Consider the following 17,484-nt stretch of genomic DNA (forward strand, 5'->3'; position numbering starts at 1 on the left):
GTGCTTGTTACAATGTTCAATAGGAGAAACAAATTTCTATATAAATTCCATTTTATTGATGGTATCTATAAAAATATAAAATTGCATAAACACCCGCAATCTAATAAGTGCAAGAGTGGGAAAATATTTTGAACTAAATTTGGTCCTCTAAATATTTTATTTCATTGTAGGCACATCAGGCCGAGGAAGAAGGTCTTGGTGACACGGTGATCCTACTTCAGGCTTACCTCGGTTTGGCCTGGACCCTCGGCTGTGTCGCCTTTGGCCTTTTAGTCGTGCATCACAGCGTCGAATGCAGGATAGCGCGTCAGTATCTTACGCAAGCGGCGATATTTGTATGCGGATTGTGCATTTTGGCCCTCACTGCCGTTCAAGGAAATTATCATGGATATGTGCTGTTCGCCTGGATTTACGGTACAGTATCCCCGCCTGTAAAAGTGCGTGAACACTTCAGAAAAAATCCTTTCAGGATAAACATCTAATTCCTACCTAAGTTCTCGACTCTTTTGAATTATCTATAACTATATATAATATGTTATATAATAAATATTAAATAATAAACTATATATAGTTTATTATTATGTATTATTATTTATTATTTATTATTATTATTATTGTATATATATAATATTTTTATCATTTCATCTCCTTTCTTTTTCTTTAATTGTATTCTTGTATTATTCTTCTACAAAGAATGTTTCATTGCAGATAGAGCTTTGCTCATATAAGATTAAATAAAATATGTAAAGCTATATTGAATAATGACAGTGACCTCGTTCAAAAAGATTCTCAAAAACCCTTCCTTTCTTAACATTGACTTTGATTAACTCACTAACGACTCACATTCTCTCCGAAATTCGAATTTTACCACTTCTTTATTATAAATTCAAGTTAATTCCGGTTTTAATTAAGATGAAGCATTGAATTTTGCAGGCATCTTCTGTGGTGGTTACCACTACAGTCTCAAAATGTACACCTATGAGAGAGTCAGAGCAAGAAATTTCGCAAGAACGTGGGGTTTCGTACAATGTTTCCAAGCTATACCAATAGCAATTGGAGTTCCAATTTCAGGTAAAAGTGAAATATTTAATTTGTTTGAAGAATGTCCTCAATGTTACTACGTTTTCAATGACACAGTATAACATCGATCAAGAAAATGTTAAGAGTATGAGATTTTTCAGGATACATGAACATTAACTACGGTGGGAAGGCTGGTTACTACTTCAGCTCGACCTGTGTTCTAGTAGGCAGTTTCACTCTTTTCTTCATAGACCTCCACAGAAGAAATTTATCGAGGCATAAACACATAAGATCTAACGGAACCAAGCATCTCTGCGTTTCGGATAATTGTCCACAACGCCGAAAATTGTCGTTTAGCCAGGAACCAGACAACGATGGTCCACATGTGGCTGCTGCAGGAGCTGCTGCGGCTGCTCTTGTGCTTGGAACTGAGATTGCACCAAATCCAGGTAAATTTACTCACTTACGTTATTTTTTATATTAATGTTGACTAACTTTTTTTGTCTTTATAATTAAAATCTTCGACATACAATTTTTAATATCTACTTTAAATCTCCTTTATATATCCTCGGGCCGTAAGCAAACCACAAAAGTTTAGGTTAACCCTACTGTTTCCCTCATTTATTCCTCACATTTGTATCAGTCATAGGATCTCCTCTTCGAATAAAAAAAATACATATAAAATTTAAGTACATTGAACACTAAAATCAAATATTTAAGGATATAAGATATAAATTAAGATTGAATATCCTAAAATGAAATAACCCAACTCAAATATAATCCATATTGCTGTGATCACATATAATTCAACTGAGGCTTACGATTCTAAAACCTCGAATTTTTATATTATATCTCAAGGGTCAATCAACTCTATAACATCAAAGAAAAAATCAAACCGAGATAGCAAACGATGGAATCTCATTGCAGGCGAATTGATCGACGGCCTTGCCCCGGAGAAGCCAGAATTAACGTGTATCTCCGAGGAGGGAATTGCGGATATGGATCTTCCTGACAACATGCTCGAGGACCTTGATTACATCGGAGACTGTATAACCTCGTGCAACAAGGTCGAGAATTATCTAATGCTGTCAGAATTCGAGAACAATCTGATAGCTGAAATGCCGATTATCACGGATCGTCGAGGCCGAAGGTGGTCCCTGGCTCGTTCAAAGGGTGGTCAATCGAATTTGGATCGATCCCCAGGGCCTCAACCGACTAACGAAGAGACCGATCCCAAGCCCAAGTGGCACGTGACGAATGTGCCTCCTGCTAATAGGGTGATCACAGTGATTGACGAAGCAAGCACGTAACTCGATCACCAGAATCCAAGAAGCTGTTAATACTCACTGAGGATGCTTCTGAATGAAATTTTACGACTTTTTTTATGTAAATGGATACTTAAATTGCTTTTTTTAAGTTTGTAATGTAATTTTTGTATATATATACTGTTTTAATTACGTAAAAGAAATTTTGATTTACTTGCATAAGTGAATGTGAATTGGAATTGTAAACACTGAAAATTAGTATTTTCCGAATTTTATGCAAATTGAATTTTGGAATAATTCATTAATTGCAATAATACAAAAAAAGGATAGATATTATTACATAATTATTGTTATGCGATGTGAATGGAGGCTCGAGAATCAAAATCACGAATAAAGTTTAAAAAGATAAAAAAAAATGAGGGGAATTATTCAAGAGGCCGACATTTCTCGTTATCGCGCTGCCTTCGATCGTCTGTCTCGTTTGTTCCTCTTTGATTTAAGATACTGTTAGAGATCATATTAGCGATACTTTTGCGAACGAAACACGTTAATCTGCGTTAAACGTCCCTATGGAGCTGTAGGAAATTCCAGTAAGGGTCACTTAATTCGCGGTGTAATTAAGGACAATAACGTCGGCTTTCGACGAGAGGAACCACGGAAACGTTCCGTCCACATGGAGATAACCTCGACTCCCGTCGACGTCTTTGTTTAAAGCTTCGTATTAGTTCACTGCCACGCGTAGATGTGTGAATCGAACGATCTTTCGTCAATTTAACAAAAAAGAAAGACAGGACACATTCAAACAAACAGCTCAAGTTTCTTTATTTTAATGTAATTTTTATTTTAAAAATTGTGAATCATAGAAAATTAAGATCTTCTATTAAAAAAAGGTTGAAAAATTGAAACTAAAATTTTGAATAATTCTGTTAAACACAAGATTGTTCGATTCATGTCGATGTAAAAGTTGCGACCCAGAGTCTTTTTCGAAGGAATCTGCTTGCACGTAGGCAATGCTAGCTAAAGATATTGAAACTAGTCCAAACGAAATTCGTATGCAGCGATAAATGGTATAATATAACGATACGAATAAATATGTAGCCAGGTACAAGAGTTGATGGTTGTACCATTGTATCGTTCGAGGCATTTTAAGAGAATATTCATACGTGCAGCGTTTCTCTTTCTGTGATCGAGCGAATCGCGATCGGTACAAATGCAAAGAGATAACAACACTATTTATTTATCAAACTATTTATATTAGAACCATACATACGCATGTTATGTACATATATATACATACTTATATACGTGATAATAAGCGTATGCACATGCGTGTGGTATTACAAAGTAGATTACAGTTAAAGAGCCCCGAAATAGTCGATTAAGGACAATTTGAAGCCAACAGTATATCAAGGATTTGTACAGAGAAACCAAATTGGTATTACAATTGTAATACCTTATGCGATCGAGCCATAAACACTATAATTTTATTTAAAGAATCTATCAAATTAATTCATTAAGGATCAACATTGCGTTGATACAACATTCCATTTGCAACTTTTTCCAGTCAATTCACGTCAGTATATTCTATTTCAAGAAAGTTTTAAATATTTGTTTCATCTTTATTTCTTCCTCTACTTAGATTCTAAAGTTTTTATAGTATAATAGTAACATTTTTAAATTATGCACATTTTTTAAATTATGTAAATTTTGTATGTATTACAAATTTTTTCTGTAATTTGTATAATTAATTCCTATATATACCGAGAATTATTTTTTCTAATCCGTAAAGTATCTATTATCAGAATAATATTGCGTTTTGCAATTTTCACATATTATTTCATTACTTGATCCTTAATGAGTTAAAAATATCATCAAACAAATAGCCTGATGAATATCTAATATAATAATGAGAACCAGCCGGAGAGTATTTTTAATGAAATATTATTTTAATGACTCGACACCTGCCTACGCGACGTCGCGTTTAAGTTACGTTTATCATATTATTGTTATCACGATGATAACGCAAGGCTACTAGTCTAACATCGTAAAGAACAATAATTTACGAATTACTGTTTATTACACGCTGCAGCAAAAGAAACAACACCGAATAAACTGCCTATATTGTAATATTGTAACGTTGTTAATACAGAAACATGATTTTATCAAATACCTCGTTGTTTTTGCCTTTCTTTATTAGGAATTTATTCCCAACATAAAAATAACAATAAATGCGAAAACAGTGAAATACTTAAAGTAACAAAAAATTAAAAAATATAGTGTGCACGTAAAGCGATTCTGTCAATATTTTCCTTCGTTAACCTACTTTGTGCATACATGTCTCTCTGCAATTAACTTCTTAAAGCTGAGATAACATTATATATAGCTTGACTTGCAATTTTCCTCGAGATACGAAATGTATCTTCCTTATTCTTCAAACTTTTAAACATATAATCAATTATTAAAAAATAATTTTCTCCGGTTAAATAGCTTAAAAAATATAACGTTCATTTAGGAAGAAATGAAAAGCATTTCATTTATTTAACGAGAAGAAATCATAGAGGAATTTCTTTCCAATTACGACTAGAGAGCTGTGTGGAAGGAAATCAATTATGCAATTGGAACAGTATCCCCAAATGTTCCATTACGACATCGGTGTACGTAAGGCTGATAATGCGGCGTTAATTACGAATTCTTGGTAGCCGACAGTTGAACATTTGTTACGTGCATTGGCATGCGAGAATTATCGAACGCGACTCAGCGTGTACCAGCAACGCTTTATCGATAAATTCTAATTCTCTTTAGTCGCGTTTTGGCCATGCTAAATGTAAGTTTCGTTGACTAGCAAACCTACAAAACATATTTTAAAAAAATTCTTCTTTTTATCTAATCTACCTCTGCATCGTTATCTATGTTCAGAGGCACGCTTTGAGATTCGGATCTCTAAAATTACGCCAGTCGAATGAAATATGGAAATTATACAGTTTGCAACATAGTTTTGGTGACAGTATTGATGATGCTTTCGACAGGATTAAAGTAATTACGGTATTAAAGTATTAATATTAAAGAACCTCCAGAAAAAAGAACCCATAAAACAAAATAATGAATTAAATAAATTAATGAATTAAGCAAATTTGAGTTCCAGTTTCTTAATATAGAATCAAGAAAAATCAATTCAATATAGAGTATGTTCATAGAATTATGTTGAATATAGAATATACTTATATTTGAACTAAAATTAGATGAGTTTGTAACTTAGAGATTGGAGAATTCGTTATACTTGTTACAATTTAGGGGATTTCAAGTGACTGTCCTCGAGAAGGAAATCGATTTGTATGAAAATGAGACAGACTTGATCGAGAATGGAATCAGGCGGTGCGTTAATTGCTATGCAATGTAATCGTGTGCGTTAATCGGTGATCGCCAGGTTGCGTAGAACAAGAGGTACGCTAACAGCGCTGATGAGCAGTCGCTCCAAGGCGTCCCATGAAGGTACCCCCTTGGCGTAGCTGCAGCTATCTCATCTAGTGAAAAATAATCCCAGAAACCCAATTATATCGTCGAGGTAAGGAATTACATTTCTGTGGGAAAGATTTACTTGGAATAAGCAAAATTTTACTTTTCATTTTACTTTTCTACCAGGCAACTAATTCGAAAATAATGGCATTCTAACTAGCATTTCTTTGCCGTAATATTTAGTCATTATTTTAAATTATCTTTAAAGCCTCTTATCTTCAATTTCAATTATAAATTGGTGAAATGAAAATTTTTCGGTGGCTCTGCAATAAATGCTTTAAACATACTTGAAGTTTAAAATTGAAGTAACATATATTGTATCATAAAAATCTTACTGTACTATACTTCTTAGTTTAAGATTTTTATTCAGTGAAACTATATTCGTTTACGAAACTCAAGGTATCTGGAAAGTGATAGTACAGTTTGGTAAAAGACACGATATTTTTCAGCGCTTCGAAACGAACGAGTGCCAGGATGTCCTACGGAAAGTTGCACGTTCTTCCACTAAGTCTCTTTATTCTGATTCCGGTAACGTTTCTAATTACGTAAGTCTACCAAGAAAAAATGAGCTTCAACGGAGAAAACTGAATTCTTGGTTAAATGATCATATTTCCTTCATCTTCAATTGCATTAAACTTTACTTTCAATTCTTATTACAATATTACTGTAATCAAATTTTTATTATGATTAAATTAATTGTCAAAAATTACACATCACCAGTACAATATTTTCTTATAAAAATGTTGCTTATTTTTAATCTTATAGTTTATATCTGTTGCTGTCGTTCAATTTTTTGTATTCCAATTTTATTTTAGTTTCCGTTAAGGAAACCACTTACGATATTTTAAGGAAATTTTTGGCATAGAATTGAAACCAAAAGCCGTATCATAATATTCCAATAACGATTTTTCAATATTTTCTTCAAATTTGAGGAATTTCTCAGCAATGGAAAAAGACGATTCGAACGAAAATGACTCAAAGGATGCAACAGAACAAGGTTCGGTGATTAGAAATATGGATTCACATTAACACAATGATTGCCAATTCATAGCAAAAATAAAGCCGTAATCAGAACGAGTAAAACTAATGCTTACTAACTAGCTTTGCGGTCGATCAAGGCCACGGTATCAGAAACAACGACAGCCGCGCATTCTGTATCTGACAGCATGATGTAAATCGCGATTAGTTTGATTCATTATGTTCCGCTGTGTACACTTCGCAGGGATCATTGTTCTGTAAATAAAGACACATTCAATCGTCCATGTGACATTGAATGGATTTGCAATATCGAAAGCCAGCATACTTGTTAAAAGTGCTTCTTTTATTAGGGAAAAATTCTAGCGAAATTTAAACTTATCGTGATTTATTACTGAATTTAACTTTCAAATGTGATTATGTTTTACTATTAGTATTTGGCCATAAATGATTATTAATTATTAAATTGTTTAATTTAGAGAAGAAAATTTGTTTCATTTCAGCTGAGCATATATAGTTTTCCGCAGAAGTTGTCGTAGATCTTATGACAAAGTCATTCTAATTTAAAGCAAGCATATGTAATATATTTATTTCTTAACCAGTTCTTAGTCATCTTGGCAGAAAATGCACTAACTTCAGTATGAAATTTTCTAAGAGTTTATTTTAACAAAATTGGTCTTTGTGTAAAATGTACGAAGATTTTTGCAGGTCACTGTATTATTTTAAAAAAAGCTTCTTACATTGCATTTTCTTACTTACTACATTTCTAAATCTAAATTATTCAATATTATTTTCTTTGAGCATTACTTGGAATTACGTTATCGGTACATCTAAAGGCTACATCTATAATTTATATCTACAATTTATGTAATAAATGAACTATAATCAAAGTTTAACTAATCCCCTTTTCTAAATCAACACTCTACATGTAATATACGAGCATCCATTTTCAAAGCAATTGCATTTCAGATACACTATGTCGGTGCAATGGGACCACGTAGTACCAGGATTTCCGTACATATCGGAAACAGGCACCTTGTCTCCGGAATCGTGTATATTTGCCCAATTCCTTAATATAGCTGCATTACTCCGTAAATATCAACTAGTTTTACGTTTAAACGTATATCTACCGCGGTTAATAACACTGCACATGTATTTTAGTCGCCTGTTGCGTATACATTAGACATCGACAAGTTTCCCAATGGCAATTCGAAAGGGGCAACGATCTCGTTAGCAAGAAAATCGTTGTTGTGACGGCATGGTGCGGCGTTCTAGGTTGCTTTGGACTCGATATTCTGGCGAATTTTCAAGAAGCCCGTGTTGTCGCGGCTCATATGATCGGAGCAATGACTTGTTTCACGGCTGGAACCATTTACTTTTGCCTGCAGGTACGGTGGATTCCTTATAAATGGATAGAAGAAATAAATTTAGAAAGGGAGTTTTTATTGCCAACAATAGTACGTATCACTTGTTTCACCCAGATATATTCTGGAAATTTACTCCTGTGTAACAGAGCATAATGAAACAAAATAGTTTTGAAATATGACTATCTGCTTCTTTCTCATAAAGATAGGAAAAAACAATTTTTCAAGAAAGATGCACACAAAATTTTACATTAATCAGTTAAGTAGGGTTTCAAAAAATATAGATTTAAGAAAAATGCATTTGAATATCTTTTCGTGTGCCGTCGAAGAGCTATAACATCGTTATCTTTAGAACCTCAAACAAAAAGTTGTACACGTGTATTCATAAGACTATATTCTTTAATTTAAAAAATGTTGAGAAGGTGGACCTTCTCGAAGATCTAAAATAAACTATCTCCTTAAATTTTGTACACAAGAAAAAAAACAATACATATTTGTTACATATATAATGCTTTCAGACATATTTAAGTCACAAAATGGTACCAGCAGTGAATGGCAGAATTGTAGTATACATTCGTGCAGCACTTTCGGTGTTGACGCTAATTTTGACAATTACCACGATCCTACCTGGCTACATTTCAATGTTAGAATTTCAAGGTGACATTATTTCTCCACTTGCCTTACTTGAGATATGATAATAAGCGGGCAGACAATAATATGTGATAATGAGGTTTCTGTGAATTGCAGGCGATGATTACAAGAAATGGCTACCAACCGACGGTGGCTGGGCCTGGCACGTCGCTAGTGCCATTTCCGAGTGGGTTCTAGCGATTGTATATTGCGTTTTCCTGCTAACGTTCGTGCCAGAATTTCGATTAATCAATTTCGAGGATCCTGTGGTTACGGTACTTTTTTCTTATAACATTATATTTAATACACTGTGGCTCGCGAAACCAAAAAAATTAGTATTTGTACTAAAAATGATCTTATTAAATATTATAGCCTGTTAATATAGCGAATAGTTAATTGTTCCAATACTTCGATGATCTCTGAGAAATGTATACTTGCAATAAATACCTCGCGATACTTGTTTCATTATAGTGCTAATAAAATTTTAGTAAGTTCTCGGTGATAAGTGTTCGAACATTTTCGCGAGCCATTGTAAATACAAGTATATATCACACGATAGATACAAGCGATTAATATTGCACGTTGAGTCATAATTTACAATATCGTGCTTCCTCTTTGTGTTCAAAGTTCCCAAACAGTTATACCATAATCATGATTCAATTAATCTTATCGGAGCAGAGTTCAATCAAAACAGCGTTAAAATAATATCGCAATGACTTCCAAATCTTTTGTTTTCAGTTGATATATCTAGACAAGGATCAAGATTTGAAATTACCACACAAGCTAAATCCACCAGTTCAAGAATCCTAAAACTCCTCGAATATTCAAGCATTAAATTATCTTCCTTCTAACGTATGCATTTGAAGATAATTTCTAGTAACATTACTTTTAATTGCTTCTTTGATTCAACCCTCTATAACACCATATAACTTGGAAGTTATATACATTTTGGAAATTTTATTTTCTGCTTATTACTAGAACATTACGCATGTTTATGTAAATTCATATTTTTATCAACACAACTAAAGGAGCGAAATCTGATTATGATTTTTTTCATTCTTTAAGCATTAAATACTTTAGTTTGTATATTTTTGTATAATTATATCACATATCATATCTTTCTTTTATAAATCGAAAAAAAATCTGATTATAGAGGGTTAACACCACGTTTAATGTTTACAAAATTCTTTAAATTATTCGTGTGAGTATCTTCTATTTCTTTTTCTTTTCATTCAACAGTTTGCTCGATTATCACTGCAGCTGATCGCGTTATCTCGATTCACACCTCAATTACTGATAGATACCGACGTTTCGTTGTTCTTGCGGTCGATAAAACCCATCACGTGAAATAGTAATCCCCGATGAAGTTGATCGAACAAATATTCAAATGTCTCCACAGAAGAGGACGCGAATCAACTTTGAAACCCGCAAACACGGTAAAGGTCATCATCTACCAGCATTAAAGCAAAATTTGCTGTTTGAACGTTCGTACTACAAATTGCTCTCCATGGACAAACGTGATTTATCTTTCTCTCTATTCACTCGATCAAAGTTACTTCGAATAATGCGGAAATTTTGCGCGAATCTTGCCCTGAAGTATTACCCGCGACCAAATTTGGATGTCGACTGGCACTCATCACGTTGTCAATTGTCAGTCGATACCTGCAACTTCCTAACCAAATTAAAAACTCCTCGTTCAACGAATCAATGAAGATATAGATTTCCAATCCATCGCTTCTCGAATTTAATTTGTAATATGAATGAAATTTTTATCAAAAAATATCGTGTGGTTTGCTTCGAATCGATTTTAATCGCAGAACGAAGCCTGCCGTCCGATCACGCTCGAGGAACATGTTCGAGGAATTCCGCCTCGATATACGTATTCGGTTTCAATGCGAATATTTGCGTCTCAACGAGTTCGTAGAAAAGTAGAAAGAATTTGCAGAGTCATAAATTCGTTAGAAGAAATTCATCCGGACGATCGTAAAGCAAAAAGGTGATTATTTAACGGTATTGATAAGCGTTACGTCTACATGTATGTACGCATTATCGCAACACGTTCGCGAGTAGTATTAGGACAAACGTTTCTTGGAGAACGTCTGTCAGTAACGACGACGGCGCGGCATCAGTCTCGTGGCGCAGCTGCTGAGAGCGCCGTTCTCGCTGGCACAACATCGATCGCGCACAGTCGGCCATAACCTCTGTGATTCTGCTCGCTCTTCACCCTGGCCTCTCAAACAAAAGCTCGAAAATCACGTAACTACGAGAGAACCGAAAGAAAAGGAAATCAAGTGGAATATCGTACTTTGCTCTTCGTACATCGTCAACGACATAGTGTAAAGAGTGTTAGGTGTTGTCGGGTGCTATTGGATAAGAAGACCTTCAACCGTGTGCAGCCCCTTCGAAAGAGTTTCTAGTTTCAGTACGACGAGATAGTTTGTGGAAGGAACGTTGGTGCTCAAGAGACAACGAAAACGTCAAAGGTACTAGCAATTTTTTTCATGTCCATATGAGTTGGAAGAATCGACTGTTTTCGAGCGTCGTTGCTACGTAAGATTGCTTCGTTGCAAGGGTTCCCTTTCCTCTGTCCCTAGACAACGCCCGCGTGAGAACGCACACGTCGAGAACGGCACCTCGTGCAGGCGTTTCGAGTTGTGTCACTCTCTATTGTCGGCGAATACTTGCGGCGACCGCGACGTGTGCCACGGACACTTGCTGTAGTTTTTCTGGTAAGACACCGTGTACGATATTTCTGGCGCGCAGCTTGTGATCTACTTTCAATCGTACGCATGTAGTGTAATATACAGTATAATGTAATTTATTGTAGTATTTTACTATAGCATTATCATAGTACTATGATATATTATTGTAGCAGTTAAATATAGTTATGCAGTGACTGGCACTGACTCCTTTCGTGCTTTAAATAGAGTTGCAAATATTTACCACTGACAATATGCATATATGTGTAGTATATACAACTCGACAGAATTCACATATTTGAAACATTCTAGATCAAAATATAACTAAAATTCATAAAAACAGCGACATTGAAAACAATGACATTGAAAACAATACGAGCACGTTTTATATTAGGTTGCCACGTGACATATTGTTATTTTTTAATCAAAGGTACGTCGAAGAAGAACGTTAATGGCAATCGAATTGCAGTGCGGCCGCAGCTCCATGCATTCTAGCGACTGATTCCCGTGGGAAGGAAGTAGAATAAGAGGTCCAGCCTCTTGGAACAGACGAGCATGAGTGCTCGTACCTTGTGGACGCGTGCAACGACGCGTGTGTCTCCACGATAGCGGCGTCTTCCGTGGGCGTCATCATCTGACGTCATTGGTTCCGGCGGGAAAGCCGAAAATAACCACAAACGCACACAGGAAACATGGACAAGGAGGATTTCCTGGTCAACCTCCATTATCTTCCGATTATCCTGTTCATTTCGTTGCCTTCTGTCTTTATTTTGACGTAAGCAAAATTATTGCTCGATAATTATGAAAGAGTTGTTAAACTGGTATTTTCTTCTTTGTTCAAAATAATCCATAGTGGTCATTTTATTTTTATTGGTTTCGTTAGATTTCGTAGATAAACAAATTTTGTTTATATGCAGTCAGTTTTCTTTAATTTTGATTGGAGATATTGTTTTCCTTTACTAAAAAATAATCCATAGTGTTCGTTTTTTGTTATTTTGTTATTTTTAGTTATTTTGAACTTTGTAGACAAAAGAATTCTGCCTGTGTGCAGTCAGTTTTGCTTAATTTAAATTCAACGTTCGAGAGTTTCCTTTTTTTATTTTCGACGCACCATGTGTGATTGAATGCAAAGTACAAAGCATAAAACATTCTCCGTCGGAAATTTGTTTTGCAAATTACGCAGATCTGCATAGTACACTGCGAATACTAGTTTGCAGATACTGAAACACATATAAATAAACATGAAGATAATATTCGATCTTTATTATTGTATATCACAAACATATTCCGATTAACACGTGACTACATAGACGTCAAACAATTCATAAAATAACATATTTAGTAGACCAAGACAGTAATTAATATGCTGTGTTTTAATCTTTTACCGTAAGCAGATATAATATTACATTAACATATGCTGAGACGACATACGGTTACTTAGACTGTTTTGCATCTTGTTGAATATGCAGATAACTTCTTATATTTGTAATTAATATTTATTATGTTTTCTGTTTTGCTATATCTAATCCTTAAGTGCAATGGAATATGTTATGATTTCTTCATTTTTCACAAAGTTTTCAGTAAAAAATTTGTAAATAAATATTCCGATAAAAAAGTATGGATTTATTTGTATTTTGCAGTTACATAATAGCAGTTCTATTGGGTCATGTGGAAGCCGAGTTTCCTTACATCTCGGATGCAGCTACTTATGCACCGGAAAGCTGCATATTCGCCCAGTTTATCAACATGATCGCGATGCTCAGTGAGTGTCCAACATCAACAAATGTATTTAAATCTTCGATACACTCGGAGGAAGAAAATCGATTGATACTTCGCACACGGTACACTGACCTCGATTCTCGTTCACTGGGAATAAGCGAGAGTTTAGCGAAGCAAAAATAGCATTTGTTTTCGGAGGCGATCGTCGTTAAACTTGGACTCGTAAATTTTAAAAGAGATATCTAAACCTGTGCAAACAACGAGTGTCTCAGTATCGATGAAAATTGTTTGATGTAAAAATAACTGATAGATATATGTGTTATTTGTATTATTGTCTCTGTGATAGAATAATCTTAAAAATGATAATTAAGAAATATTGAACGCAACATACTGCAGTATCATATTGATAATTGACATTTTGTTGAATCGTTTCAGTGTCGTTCCTCGTCTACATAAGATACTCTCAAGTGAAAGAATGTTCGAGTACGTTTAGGTTGCAACATTCTCTACCGAAATGGAATCATTGGGCCTTGATTTTTGGCCTAATATCGACGTTTGGCCTCTCGGTGGTCGCGAACTTTCAAGAAACATCTGTCATAGTGGTACACTTTATTGGCGCTCTTCTATGTTTCGGTGGTGGAACTGCATACTTTTGGACACAGGTACATTAAAAAATTTTATTTCAATAAGAAATTGCAATCACAAAATGTATAGGTACAGGTCCACGAATTAACTATTTTACCTAACTATAATAAAACAAAATCGACAGTTCTCCTCTCAAATTATTCCAATCCTTATTATTATTATTCCATATCCAATCTTTATTCTACAAAATTTAATACCCATGAGCTTTCATTCCACATAGTTCAATGAAACGTGGCTTTCGAAATTTTTCGTTCTCCTCTCGAAAAGAATCCAACAACTGCCATCCGTCTGATAAAAATACAAAAATTAAAACTAGCTGAAAGATCGTGGATAAAACACTAATGTCACCTAATTGGATCGTACTAAATGAAGTCTAATACGTGGCTTGCGTAATTTCCTGGAAAGCTGATTTATTCACGACATTACATTGTCTTTCGTTGTCTGGCTCTTTCTCATTTTTCATGCGTTTTGTTCGCAGGCCGTGTGTTCGTTCTACCTGCATCCACTCGGATGTTCGTTGAAACTGGCTCACCTTCGGGCGGCATTATCCACCTTTTGCACCGTTTGTTTCGTCGTAACTCTCATCACTGGCGTGCTGGCACGCTTGGCCTATAAGGGTTAGTTTGGTTGTGTTCCCCCTTCGTTTAACACGTTCTTCTTTTACATATTAAAACGATGCATCTGTATTTTCGTTTCCAGGTACGAATCCTCGGAAATGGTACAAGGAAGATGGCGGATGGGAATTGCACGTGGCTAGCACTATCACTGAATGGCTGTGCGCTGCAGCATTCTGCGTGTACATTTTGACATTCACCGAAGAATTTCGCGATGTTAAAGTCACTCATCCAAAGGTAGGTAGAGATAATTATCGCAATAATTGTTTTAAATAAGTTAAATTATTATATTATTAATTAACATTATTATCATATTATTAATTAACATTATTATTATATTATTAATTAACATTATTATTATATTATTAATTAAAATTATTATTATATTATTAATTAACATCATAATAATATTAGTAATTTCAAATAATTGATGTGCCATACAGTATGATACAAGTGCAGTGAAGGAGATTTTATGGCTCAAACTGAGATAAAAGTTCAAAATAAGAAAATTGCATTGCATTGAAAGATTTTAAGAAAATTATATTGTATTCTAATTGCAAATAAATAGTAGAATGCGATAGTCCAGACATACTTTTGTAGGTGACACAATATTATAGTTTATTTATTATCAGTACCACAAGTGCTACTGACTCCTGATATTAACTATCAGTTTTTATTAAATATGCGATAAGACACGATATACTGATGTACAACATATTAAATCACATTTTGATTAAAATGATAAACTGAACTCGGTTTAGTCTACATCTATTATTACTGTCACTTATTAGATTCATCGTGTTCATTCATAAATTCTTAAGAGCGAATTAATATGTAAATATTGATATTAACTAAGTTAGTCACGTAGATAATCTAAAGTAAGTTAGTGAATTTTATAAAATCAGTTATCACTTAAGTACACATGTACTCGAATGATTCTCAAATGCATTTTTCTCAAAAACGAATTTTCCAACACAGCTTTTTATCTTGGATTTTTGTCTTATTTTATAGAAATATTATATTCACTATTTCAACTCTTCCGTTATTCTATAAATAGTTCTACCTTTTTACAGTAAATTTAACATATTTTGTTTATTTATTTTTCTGTATTAAGGTTATATCCACCCTTAACCGTACAAGATTGAGCAACGAAGCGCTGAACGAAAGCCAGGACTCCGCAATGGGTCACAATCGAGATGCAACAACGATCACCTGATCGCTCATAGGCAGAGGCGCCGGTGGTTACGTCAATCTCCTCTCACACTCTCCAGTAAACACTCCATGTCCCGGTTACAGGTACCGTGAATCCCGTGAGGCCCTTTTAGACGAGGTCACACCACTGATTGCGACCACACCGCCATCCACTTGCGACGTCGAGAGGAGAACCGACGTCCTCTGCCCGGTGCAAATACATGTACACGATCCTACGATATGCGAACGACGAAGACAGACGAGCGAACAGAATGAAGCAGAAAGTAGACAAAAATGGGGTGAAGATCATTCAAGGAATTGGATCGATTTGGATGAAAATGTCTTGGATGGTTACATACTCATGGATGATTCCTGTTTAGAGTCTGGTATCGTGCCTGATGAAACGCAAGAAATTCCCTACCCAGAAGGAGCAATAGAAGTAGACGACGAGAACGATGACGCTGATAGTCACGGTAAAGAGGACTCTTCCATTTACAGCAAGACAAGAGTAGTTACAAGAAGGCCTCGAGAAGATTTCGATCTAAGTACGACCTATCCTATGGCAAACAGTCACGAAAACGCTTACAAAGAATCTAGCAGTCACACTAGGTATAGCGAGTTATATTCGGAATTGACCGTTAAGAATTATCTGGATGCTAATCGAGAAGAAGTGACCAATTATTCAGTAGCCAACAGTCATGGTGATCATAGTGTGTCGTCGGAGAACAGAGAACGAAGTTTCAGAGAAAACGCGGAAAGTGATCAGTTAGGTTGGGACATTAGACAGCAGACCAACTATGAGGTAGCCAATAGTCACAGTAACTATAGAGTGTTTTATGACAGTCAAACGCAGCCGAGGGAATTGTTACAGACGGCTTGCTGGCCGATCGAATCCTGGAGAGAACATTTAAGCTCTAATAATCGCGTGTTGGAAGATCAGAAGCAAAAATCAGCGAGTATTGGACAGATGTGTGATAATGAATCTACTAAAACTAATCATTCTGGCGCGAAAAGCGATCCAAGCTCCGAACCAGCTTGTGATATCGAACAGTGTCTTGTACAGATAGAAGAGAGTCTCTTAAATATCGAGCAGAATTTGCTTCACGTGCAAGACCTCGATATACCGGAATTGAGAAACCTATTGTACAAAAGTCCAAGTATCGAGAAGAGTCTATACGAGGTCCAGGATCTTCTGTACGCAGACGGTATTGTTCCTGTAATAAACAAGAGAAAATCTCTTGGGTCTGAAGACGAAGATGATGATGAAGAGGAAGATGAAGAAGAAGAGGAAGAAGAAGAGGAAGAGGTTTGGATAGGTCATAATATAACGATGAAAGACGACAACGAAGACGACGACGCTGGTGCTGGTGCCTTCGACGCTTCCAACGAAGAGTCATCTGACACCACTAATATAGAAGAAAACAATCAATCAGGATCAGTAGATGATCGTTCCAACACCGACTGTATAGACGGTTCTACGATTTTCCGTGAAGAAACCGCCGATCCCAATTGCAACCATGAAAAAGCCATGAACTTCATTCCAAACAGTCTTAACAAAACTTTGCCTCGAAGAATCGTTCTCGAAGGAGCCAAGGAGAATATCAGACTCTGTTCGTCAGAACCCGAAGAATCGATAACAATCGACTACAATCTGAACACCACGTGTGCTGAGAAGAAACTATTCTGCCGCGACAAGTGTCACAGTAGGACAAACTCTCTGGATGAAAATTCGACGTTTTCGAATTTGGATTCTACCGATAAACGTGATACTGGTAAAAGTTCTTTGCAAAATTTGCTATTCGAATCGACGAATGGGAATTTTCCAGATCTTACCGGGAAAGCGAAGTCG

The 17,484-nt window shown here is 35.4% G+C and overlaps 2 protein-coding genes across 4 annotated transcripts in view; both read left to right on the forward strand.

The window, feature by feature from the left end:
- LOC100748465 (monocarboxylate transporter 2-like) overlaps window positions 1–4,451 on the forward strand; it is a 63,399-nt gene extending 58,948 nt beyond the window's left edge. For 2 of the 3 annotated variants that reach the window (XM_024369994.2, XM_003492153.4), the window contains 4 exons: window positions 171–414; window positions 934–1,071; window positions 1,182–1,469; window positions 1,948–3,753. In XM_024369994.2, coding sequence (XP_024225762.1) covers window positions 171–414; window positions 934–1,071; window positions 1,182–1,469; window positions 1,948–2,330 — 1,053 coding nt within the window. In that variant the 3' untranslated portion in view covers window positions 2,331–3,753. Of the gene's footprint in view, window positions 1–170; window positions 415–933; window positions 1,072–1,181; window positions 1,470–1,947 lie in introns of all 3 variants that reach the window. The other variant, XM_033322673.1, reaches the window with a different exon arrangement.
- A 1,265-nt stretch (window positions 4,452–5,716) lies between these two features.
- On the forward strand, window positions 5,717–15,694 carry LOC100746273. Its single transcript, XM_012389699.3, has 13 exons — window positions 5,717–5,847; window positions 6,248–6,343; window positions 7,743–7,864; window positions 7,935–8,161; window positions 8,656–8,794; window positions 8,885–9,042; window positions 9,506–9,574; window positions 12,138–12,241; window positions 13,107–13,228; window positions 13,621–13,847; window positions 14,309–14,447; window positions 14,530–14,681; window positions 15,559–15,694. The coding sequence occupies exons 2-13, from the start codon at window positions 6,273–6,275 to the stop codon at window positions 15,658–15,660; spliced, it is 1,632 nt and encodes a 543-aa protein (XP_012245122.1). The 5' UTR covers window positions 5,717–5,847; window positions 6,248–6,272; the 3' UTR covers window positions 15,661–15,694.
- The last annotated feature ends 1,790 nt before the right edge of the window (window positions 15,695–17,484 follow it).

This window comes from Bombus impatiens, unplaced genomic scaffold (assembly GCF_000188095.3).
Source record: "Bombus impatiens unplaced genomic scaffold, BIMP_2.2 scf_0653, whole genome shotgun sequence".
Classification (NCBI taxonomy): Eukaryota; Metazoa; Arthropoda; class Insecta; order Hymenoptera; family Apidae; genus Bombus; species Bombus impatiens.

Bases quoted from the DNA above. Each gene is read 5' to 3' on its own strand.
- LOC100746273 (XM_012389699.3), top strand. From the start codon at position 6,273: ATGTCCTACGGAAAGTTGCACGTTCTTCCACTAAGTCTCTTTATTCTG. The intron at 8,162-8,655 runs GTACGGTGGATT...TAATGCTTTCAG, and splicing joins CCATTTACTTTTGCCTGCAG to ACATATTTAAGTCACAAAAT. The intron at 12,242-13,106 runs GTAAGCAAAATT...TGTATTTTGCAG, and splicing joins CCTTCTGTCTTTATTTTGAC to TTACATAATAGCAGTTCTAT.